At 40.8% G+C, this 10,496-nt stretch overlaps 1 protein-coding gene across 1 annotated transcript in view; it reads right to left on the bottom strand.

Annotated features, from left to right (window-relative positions):
- Positions 1-372: 372 nt before the first annotated feature.
- Positions 373-10,496, bottom strand: part of LOC115575587 (retinoic acid receptor alpha-B-like) — a 64,512-nt gene continuing 54,388 nt past the window's right edge. The window contains exons 4-9 of the mRNA XM_030407782.1: positions 8,044-8,204; positions 7,707-7,883; positions 7,366-7,570; positions 6,666-6,733; positions 3,904-3,994; positions 373-1,652 (exon numbers count right to left, since the gene is read on the bottom strand). Of these exons, the coding sequence (XP_030263642.1) occupies positions 1,378-1,652; positions 3,904-3,994; positions 6,666-6,733; positions 7,366-7,570; positions 7,707-7,883; positions 8,044-8,204 (977 nt within the window). The 3' untranslated portion in view covers positions 373-1,377. The remainder of the gene's footprint in view (positions 1,653-3,903; positions 3,995-6,665; positions 6,734-7,365; positions 7,571-7,706; positions 7,884-8,043; positions 8,205-10,496) is intronic.

Raw genomic sequence — 10,496 nt, 5'->3', positions numbered from 1 at the left:
CTGGTACTCTCTCTGCTAAGAGTGAAGCTTTGATTCCACTGATGATTAAAACCTGCCATGCATTTATCAAGTTTAATCTTACGGAACAATTTTCCTTTAAGTTCTCTGGTTGCTTATCTGTGATGGGTAACAATGAGATATTTAGTATGGCTTTGTTCAGTTCAGGCTGTAGCCCAGTGAGCAGGGATCTTCATTTAAGTGTTAATGCTAATTGACATTACGGACTTAAAATGTGTGCAGGGTGGATTATTAATAAGTGCTTGAATGTGGATCTCCAGTGTGACAAGAATGTGCCTACATTTTTACTTGTGCATAATAAAGAGAACGATTTGACCTTGTTTTACCTAAGAGCACACATAGTTCAGGAAAGAAGACGAGAAATCACATTTCTTTATTAAAACTCCCTGTATTTCAATACTTTCCGGCAAGTTTTACCTCACCATACATTAAAAATGACAACACTGAAAAATTATTTTTACCTGACAGGGTATGTTGAAGTGAGGCAGTGTCACTGTGTAAACAGACTATGACAATGGTGCAAACTATATAAACAAAATACAGCTTGTACATTTTGAGACATGTTATTGCTGATGTGAGATTTCTGTATTTCCTTCATTAAACTATGATTCTGCAGAGTTGAACAACTCTAGTGCCACAGTGCCGGTTTGTCACCAGGGATGTTTGTTCTGCTGATATCACAGTTAGATTTGGTTGAATGTGTCCACCAACGGCATAAATTGTGTCACTTTGACAAATGTTTTCACAGTTTGTCGAAGTTGCGTCACTGAAAGCTGCATTTGAAAATAAACCACCATTTTTTTCTTACAGAGGATGATGCCAAGTAACACAGGGAGAAATAGATTTGCTTCAGGCTATATAAGGTATCCAACTCATATTTACATTTCTGATTGCAGTGAAGAACAATTCACTCAAGACTATTATTTTCCACCGATGCATGAGGGGAGCAAAAGCAGAGGACTGGGACTTTGTATGTGTGTGCAGTATGTGTGGGGTATATAGTTTAGTTTAGTTTAGTTTATTAGTTATTATATCGAAGACAATCCCAATTCATCAACTGCATCAACAACAGTAAAAAGGGGCAGCTTTAGCCAACATGGCTAAACATATATGCTTCTTTTGTCAGTCTGTCCCAGTCTGTCCCTGTCTGACAACTTCTTGCATAGTCTTATATATGTATATATTTATATATACATATATACGGTTGAATTGAATTGATGGACAAAGCATGTCACCAGTAACCCAGAGATTTTATGTTCTTTTTTGTCCTCAGATCATCTGTTATTGGGTGCAGTTTTTGGTGTCCTTGCAGTACCAGGGTATACCATGGGACAGTGCAGAGGTGCTGAGTGTAAAACTTTAGGTAGAGAGGGAGGGAGAAGAGGGGGAGCATGGCGCAGGGCTACAGCTGGGAGAGGGGACTGATTTGGGCGACGGACTCAGATGGCAGCTCCTGAGCTCTGTATCATTCTCTTCTCTGCCCCCTCCTTGACCTTTTCCTCCTCCACCTCCTTCTCCTCTCCCTCCAACAGGTCCTTGCCCCTCCAGTCCCTCTGAGTTCTCTAGCATTTCCTGGATGAGAGGAGGCATGGAGCCAGGTATCTCCATCTTCAGTGTGATCACTCTCTCTGCTCCTATGAGTAAAAGATGAAGAGGGAAAGTAAAGGCTGACAAAACAAGTCACTGTGTGGATCTGCTCCCATTACACTGCACATTACACCTGAACATTAACAGAAGACAGAGACATCTGGTGTAACTGTCACTGAAATTAAGTCCATATTTCATAATTTATCATAGTTTTCAAGTATGTCAATAGTATCAAAATATTCCTTCTTACCATATTTGTGTTACTTCCACAAAAAAAGTGATTACAATATCAATTCTTCCCAAAAAAAAAGAAAAGAAAAAAAAGAGCTGCATAGGTCTAAAGGACAGAATCAGGTGTATAGCTAGACCTTGCAGAGGTATAAACACCCAGAGTCACATCAGATTCTTCTCTGATCTGGAGTTGTTTACTGACGGTAGGAGAGCTCAGAGGTTACTGTTTACGGTTAAACAAAGTACTTACAGAAAGCTAACTACTTAGCTGTGTATCCTGTATAGCTGTGTGTGATATGCAATTGCCATTTATTTTGTGTCAACAAATTATTGTCAACATGAGTCTGTTCACATTATCATAATACTGAGGTTTAGAAGACATGCAATTCAACTGCAATTCTTAAAAAGCAATAAAACACTGGTTTATTATTAGGCTATTTATTAGAGGGCAAGTGCAAACTAGAAATACAGGCTACACATCTAAAAATGTGACGAAACCAAGAAATGACTACTGTGATTGTTAGTAGGAACAACAATGTTTACAACAGCAAAGTCACAATAAACTCAATATCTGGAAGAAGTTTAAGATTTGTGGTGAGATAAACAGCCACACAGACAGCTGTCATATTATTCTTAACTCTTGTGAACAAGCAGTTAGCTTAATAAGCACAAATGGGCGCTTTTCTAAAATGACTCATATTTAAGCACATTGAACAAATGGAAGGTGACTTGTTCGCCCCCACAAGGAAGTTATGTTAATGGTTTATAACTCATAAAGGTTCAAGTTGCTCCACTGTCACGTCTCATCTATGTGCGTGGTGGAGTTCTGATGAGGCAGCGGCTTCTCTCTCTCTTTGTCTTCAAAATAAGAGCTTTACATTGTACCCCATTGGAGTTTAGAACTGGGTTCTTAGCAAGGGGCTTTTAATTTGAAAGTAGCGACCGTTCATAGAGAGAGACAGAGCGGAGCTGCAGCAGACAGAAGCGGCTCAACACACACACACGCACACACACACACACACACAGGACACCATATTACGCACGAAATGCGTACGGTAGATAACCGTGGTGTTTTTATACCACCGTTTTTATTCATAAAAAAAAACCACACACACAAAAAGGGCACTTTATAATACGAGGCAAAAAGGGCAGGGGCTCAAGCACCCCTTTGGCCCTTCTGTGTGCATGTGCCTGTGTACAGTAATGCTGACTGCCAACTGGAGATTGAAGCTGAAGATGAAATATACTTTACTTCTTGACTGTACCATTGCAGATAAGAGGGAAGGAAACAAAGAGAGAACCAGAGTCTCTGTTTGGTGCCGGGATCAGTGTTGAGGTTGACATCACACATTCACAGACACACAGGCACCATTGCCTCTGCTCACAAGTTTACAGTAAGATTAATTATTCTATGGTCAAATCTTGCCCTATCTCTCTTCGCCGGTAGTGAACACATAATGAAACACCTGCCATTCCTGATAAAAGTCTGTCTGATATGATACAGGCAAAAATGGACAAGGTATAGTTTTTAAGGTTTTATGGTGCTGATTTCCTTCCTCACTCTCTGCCTCGCTCTAAAAAGTTATCGTGTATAGTGACAGGGGACCAAATGAGACACACCAACACCTTGATATCAATACACAACTCAACAAAAGTCTACCTGTTTTAAAGATTTTATATCTTCAAAAAATAATAACATGGTAATATTGATAATAACAATGTAGTGGTAGTAATAATAATAATAATACTAATAATATTAATAATAATAATAATAATAATAATAATTAATTAATTAATTAAATCATCTTAGCTCGTTTGTGTCATGTTCAGTATTTACATGAGGGAGGGGACTTTCCATGATAGCACGTTTGTGGTCTTAGGGTTATGGGACTTATGAAATGTGGCAGTAACAAGAAACATGTCCTGACTACTTGTATACACTGCTAATGTGGGTGTTGGGAATCGCCCCAACAACATTGCTTGTGTGTAAGCAGAAGCCCTCTTTGCCCAAACATGATTAAATTATCATTAGCTGCCTGTGTGTGTGTGTATGTGTGTGTGTCTCACCCTTCACACTGATGCTCCTGAGGTCAGTAATCTTCATCAGTATCTTGGGGAACAAACAGGGTTTATCGGGCCTCCTCCTCCTCACATAGATCTGTGCATACGCATGAAGGCATGGAGAAGAATAACCAGTGATATTTGAGCATGCTTTAATTTCCACTTTGTAAACTTTTTTACTTTGTTGATGGATACACATTTTTTTTAATAAAGCTTGATTTAGGTGTTTTATATGACAATTCAACTTTATTTAAAGGGATAGTTCGGGTTTTTTGATATGAATCTGTATGGCATCCCCGTCAGCAGTGTCATGCATCAACACTGACTTACCCCCCCGACAGTGTCCTGTGCGCCGAGTTCTTGCCCGGTTTTGGTGCTGACGAAAGTAGTCTGGCAAGTTGTCTGGGGTCATGAAAATAAAGCCTTTTTCTTCTCAAAACAAATGTGTTCAAAAGAGTGATTCATTTGCATCACAAAACCGTTGTCCACGAAAAAGTCAGACCTCATAATCGCTTGGCGCTATTTTCTCTCGATTCGTGCCGCCAGCTGACAGCCGCGCACGAATCCAACACTTTTTTCAGTTGTTTGGCAGTGTTTTACGTGCTCGGACCAACGACCACAGCGACGCAAGAGAGCTAACGTGAGAGCTAGCTAGCGATAAGTTTATAAGCTTATATAAGCTATATAAGAATATATATAAAAATGGTGAGGACTTGTGACTATCCAGGCTGTAACAACAAAAATCTGGCTGAATCTCCGCTCAAACAAGTGCACCACCGTTTGTCTGTCAACCGGTCTCTCACGGCTCCAGCTGTGGCTCCAGCTTCAACTTGTACCACTTCCCTGTCCCTCCTCTCTCTCTCTGCCCGTTCTAACTCCATCTGGCGAATTTCGGCATCAGTGTATTCGGGTTCATAAAGATACCCCCTTGGCTCTGTGCTAAAGTCGAAGTCTTCATGATCGTCAATGTCGTAGTCAGACATGTGGTTAACTTTCTGAGCAGTAAACACAGTGAAACAGGCTGGCAGCAGCGCGCAGTGATCGAATCGAGAGAAAATAGCACCAAGCGATTATGAGGTTTTGTGATTGAAATGAATCACTCTTTTGAACACATTTGTTTTGAGAAGAAAAAGTCTTTATTTTCATGACCCCAGACAACTTGCCGGACTACTTTCGTCAGCACCAAAACTGGGTGAGAACTCGGCGCACAGGACACTGTCGGGGGTAAGTCAGTGTTGATGCACGACACTGCTGACGGGGATGCCATACAGATTCATATCAAAAAACCCGAACTATCCCTTTAACTCTTTATGTTCCTATTGCTGCGCAGTAAAAGACACATGGAAGAATATTTGAACATACTTTATCCAAAAGATGATTTTCAACAAATCCCCCAAAGAACCAAAAAAGACAATTAATTGATCTGCTAACAAGTATTGTGTGCTTTTCGAAGCTTGATTTTCTGCGCCACAGAGCTCCGTCTGTGACACATCAGTGAGGCACACATGTCCCTACATTATCATTATCACACACCCTGTAGTTTATGTTGACTCAGTCACACATGCACCATCCTGTTACCACAAGTAGGCAGTAGAACACCAAATGTGAATTAACAGAAAACTTAACTGAATACTTCCACTTGTTTGAATAAAGTTTGATAAAAACAATAATAACCAGCTGTTTATTTAAAAAAAATGAAATCGTATATTTGTATTGTTGCTAAACATTTTCAGTGATCCAGCAACACAGAATAATATAACATGATAAATACATAATCACTGGCAAACACAGTTATAGGTATGTGTTATAAACACAACAACAGGAAGCGCTCCCAAAAGAAGCATTAGAAGTGCTTGGATTTTTCTCTTTTTTGCCGTCAACATGGTTCATTATGAAAATTAACCGGATATTATGTTGTTGTTTTTGTGTGTGACTTCCTGTCTTCTCTGTGCTGAATTCGGCTGAATTGTTCGCAACACAGCAGAGCCAGTGGAAGTTAATACATACACGCCACTGCTGTGGCAGAGCCGTGATGGAACGGAGCCGGACTGTACACGTTTCTGGGAGAATTTAGGGGCAAGTGCTGTATTGTAGGCAACTTGACGTGTTTCTGTTTCTTCAAGATGTTTCACCTCTCATCCAAGAGGCTTCTTCTATTCTCACTAACAGGAGGGGAGTTGTAAGCTGTATGGGAGTGTCCTTACAGAGTTGTTAAGGACACGCGTGAGCTCTGAGTTTCAGAGTCTAAGGGCCACTTTTGGGTCATTGACACAACCGGCCTTCATGCACGTTGCCTGGGCTAGGTGAGCTCAGGTGTAGATAGCTGTTAAGCAGTCTAGGGAGAGAACTCAGTAGTGCATTGTAATTGGGTGATCAGTTATGTTATAGGCCACCTCCTCTGTTCAAAGATGGACATTCCATATATTTGTATTCTATTTCTTGCGTTCAGTACGGATACATGGGCCTAAGCTACAGAGCCACAGACAGGGCAGTGAAGTCAGAAAGTACTAAGAGAATGGATCGATTAATTCTTGGTTTGGATCCTCCCATTGAATATGTTGACAGTAAAAAATATGATAAAATATCAGCAGAAATATCCTGGTGATCCTGCATTTTTTCAACTGAGGTCTTAAGTTACCTACTGTACTTTATTTAATGTTTTTTTCTGTATAACTGCCTATTTTGCCTTGGAACTGGAGGATGACTCGTTGAGTAAAACTGCAATGTCACTAAAAATATAGTGATATAAAAACACTCATATGCCAAACCTTCAAGGCTTCAACAACTGGCTCCTGAAGGACATCCACCTTCTCTGATTCCTCCAGATCCTGACGGTCTGCACACACGACACAACAACCAATGCCACAAGTTTTATTTCACATTCATCAACTATAAGATTAACTACATGGGACAGGACACTTCCTTTCCAGACATCATGACCTGGTTACTCAAGATAATCCACAGACTTTGTTGTTGGCAGTATCATGTGCAACCACTTTCTTTTTAATAGACTACACTTATCACAGTGCAGTAATAAGTGTGCATCTACACATGGAGGAGAGACGTGTGCTTATGACAGTGCGAGATGTAAACATAAATGGCATCCTCCTCAGGTGAGCTGGAACATCAGCTAGCTTAGTAAGCAAGCCTTTCGCCCATAAAGATGTACCATGTCCTTCAATGTAGTGATACAGAAAGGAAATAGTTCCTACATGAAACTGCCCACAAAAATGTCTGTGGATTATCTCTTGTAACAAGGTTATGATTTCTGAAAAGAGAGGTTGGTGTTGAGTTTCTCAAATTAATGAGTTTTTCTTTCTTAGAGCACCGCAAGCCGAGGGCCATCTAGTTCTGGTTATATTAGAGAAAAGGCAAACATCTTTATGGCCGATATGTCTTAAACATGTGTTTTTGATTTTCTTTCAATGATTATCTCATTTCACATTCCTTGGAAATCAAGTGCAGTACCTCCACAGAGCAGGCAGATGGCACTGAGCAATCCTGTCTCTGCATCATCCATCTCCAGTGGGAGCAGCTGGTTGGCGAAGGAGAACACCAAGTCTGTGAGAGGTCCAAACCCGGCATTGTGCATCTGTGTGCGGTTTAGAGTCAAACCATCGGAGAATGTCATGGTGTCCTGATCTGGGGTGTACCGGGTGCAGATCCTCAGAATCTACAAAAAAAGAGGTTGAAGTGGACAAAAAATGAAAACGACATGAGCAAATTTTTCCTGCTGTGCTTTTTCCCATGGTACTTTTGTCTTTGTTGAGGAACTGTTTGGTGCAGTGTGACAAATGTGATAAACTAACCAGTATATCAAGGCAGGCCGCTTTGAGCAGGGTGATCTGATCAGCAATGGTTAACGTTGTGAAGCCAGGCAACTGCTTGGCAAACTCCACCGTCTTAATGATGCATTTGGTGGACAGTTCACTGAACTTGTCCCAAAGACTGACATCCAGAGCGACACGCTGCTCGGAGCTGTTGCTCTGCAGGTAGAGAAACTTTTATTCTGTTAAACTGAAGAAAACGCCTTTATTCCATTAACTATACCTTCACATTCAATGTGGTTAGTTATAGTTGTGAATTATTTAGAGTATTCTGATCTGTATCTTTTACTTTAAAATTGTTTGTATGTGGTGTGGGTACCGTGGTGTATTTTCCAAGCTGACAGAGGGAAGGAAATGTGTCTTGATGGGCCCGGCGAACTCGTTCAATCATCTGCTCTGTTTCTGCTGACAGGACGTAGACCTCTGCCTCCCCCTGCCTCTTCTCTTCCTTCTTCTTCTTCATTCTGTCATTTCGGACCACTGATGGTGGAAGAAGAGGTGAGAGAGCATTGAACATCTTCAATCAAGGAAAAGGAGACTGCTTGTCAAAGATATGTGAGAGTGATGAAAGAAATAACATGAATATTTTGAGATCTTTTCTGTGTATTTATGCCTCTCACTTGATTGAATTTTCTTTTACATCCAAGTTCTGTCCTTTCTAGCCTTTTTACAATGAAGATTCAAATTAGGGATTGACCAATATGTTTTTTGGCTGATGCTGATTATTAGTAATGAAGGAGACCAATACCTGATTTTTGTAACTGTTACATTTACAATAAAAATGAAAATCTTGTTAAAATTAAGGATTACAGGTAATAGAATGTAACTAGCTAAAATTTAGTCAAGTACTATAGTTACATACAATTCTGTCATACTGTAGTTGAGGTTTCACATCTTCTGGTACATAATACTTACACTCCACTACATTTATTTCATAACTTTTTAGTTATAAGTTACTTTGCAAATTCAGCGTTGATAGGCTATTAATGATGGATTGGATTTGTATGGCGCTTTTCAAGACACCCAAAGTGCCTGACAGGGTTCCAGGTTCCATTCATTCACACACAGTCATACTGGTGGTGGTAAACTATGATAGTAGCCACAGCTGCCCTGGGGCAGACTGACGGAGGCGTGGCTGCCATTCAGCGCCTACAGCCCCTCCGACCACCACCTCAAACCTCATACAGCAGTCAGACACATTCACACGAGGCAAGCTGGGTGAAGTGTCTTGCCCAAGGACACAACGACCGTGACCCAATTGGCCGGGCGGGGATCGAACCACCGACCCGCTGAACATAGGCTGACCCGCTCTACCATCTGAACCATGGTCGCCCCAATATTACTGGTGATGTGTAACGTAACAGACAGTTTTGTGGGCGGGACACTGAGTTAGACCAGAGAGTGACGACTACAGACAGAGAGAGGATGCTGTATCATTGCCAAAGTACTGCAATTGTGAATGAATTCATTTATTGGCAATTAGACACAAAAATAAAAACTGATACTGATAATAAGAAAAATACTGAATATTGGCCGCAGTAATCAGCCAGGCCAACAACACTGCCTAGTTATTTTTTACAGGCGGTCTACAAGGCAACACATAGCATGTGCCATTGAGAGTTTCGTGCCGACACAGTTGTCATTTTCATGCCTGCTTTGTGTATATAGAAAATGTATTTTCGCCATCAGTGCACCTGACCACGCCTGAGTGGCCTGAGGAGTGCTATCTTGAGGCAGCAAAAAGAGCCAGTGCCATAGATATTAATAAATAAAATAAGTTTATCTGAATTTGCAACATGAACACATGGTCATGGGCTGTGCTTAGCCAGAGTGAAGCTTTGACCAGCCCTTCATGATGCGATCAGGGTGACCCGTGCTTGTGTTTGTTGTCTGAACATGTACAACAGAAAGCGTGAATGACAAACTCACCATATAGTGAGGGTCAAAATAGGTTGCACCATTGGGAAATATAGACTGTAGTATTCTTAAGAGTTTGACACACACCAGGGATGACTTTATTGCCTATTGTGGATTATTTATTTTTGTTATCCAGAAAGTCTATGGAAGCATAACTGGAAATCTCTTAAAAAGCAGACAGTACAGTGATGCAAGAGGCTGTTTATAAGTTGAGCTACTGATTTTGTGGTGCATTTAACCTTGAAATATCATGGTTAAAACATCACTCTGCTTCCTGAGAGGATCACTTTGCTCTATTTGTGTTCCTTCTCCTGCTGCAAGCTCTGCACTTGAAGCCAAATACATGGTAGTTTGACCTACCTGAGTAACTCCTTCCAGCTATAGCATGCTTTAGGTGTGATGGCAAGCAAAAGAGGCCACTTCAAGTTCTCTTGCTCCTCAAGAGATTTGCATAGCTGCTATAGCATCAGAGAGTGTTTCTTTATCGAAAAAGAGCAAAGAATGACACTGAAGGCGTCTCTTGATGGAAAAGATGTTTCTGCTTTTCTGTTGACTAACTCTTTTAAGAGTTTGATTTATTAACTGGCTCTACTGGTGGTAGCACTCTCAGTCTGCTGATGATCTGACTTGTTAAATTGAATTCCTAATAGAAGTGATAGACAGATGTCCAGTCGCCTGTTATTTTTGAAAGTGCCTGCTCTTTCCCAACGGTTAATTATGGCTCCTTCCTAGATGTTTCAGTGTAACAATCCATCTGGCACGTCAAGTTAAGTGAAAACATTAACCCTTTGCATTAAAACACCTTTGGAAGCTCATTCCTTGTCCACAATTAACTTTACACACACAGAATGGAGC

This window comes from Sparus aurata, chromosome 23 (genome assembly GCF_900880675.1).
Source record: "Sparus aurata chromosome 23, fSpaAur1.1, whole genome shotgun sequence".
Classification (NCBI taxonomy): Eukaryota; Metazoa; Chordata; class Actinopteri; order Spariformes; family Sparidae; genus Sparus; species Sparus aurata.
The sequence above is the reverse complement of the archived record's forward strand: the minus strand, read 5'-3'. Positions and strand labels throughout refer to the sequence as shown.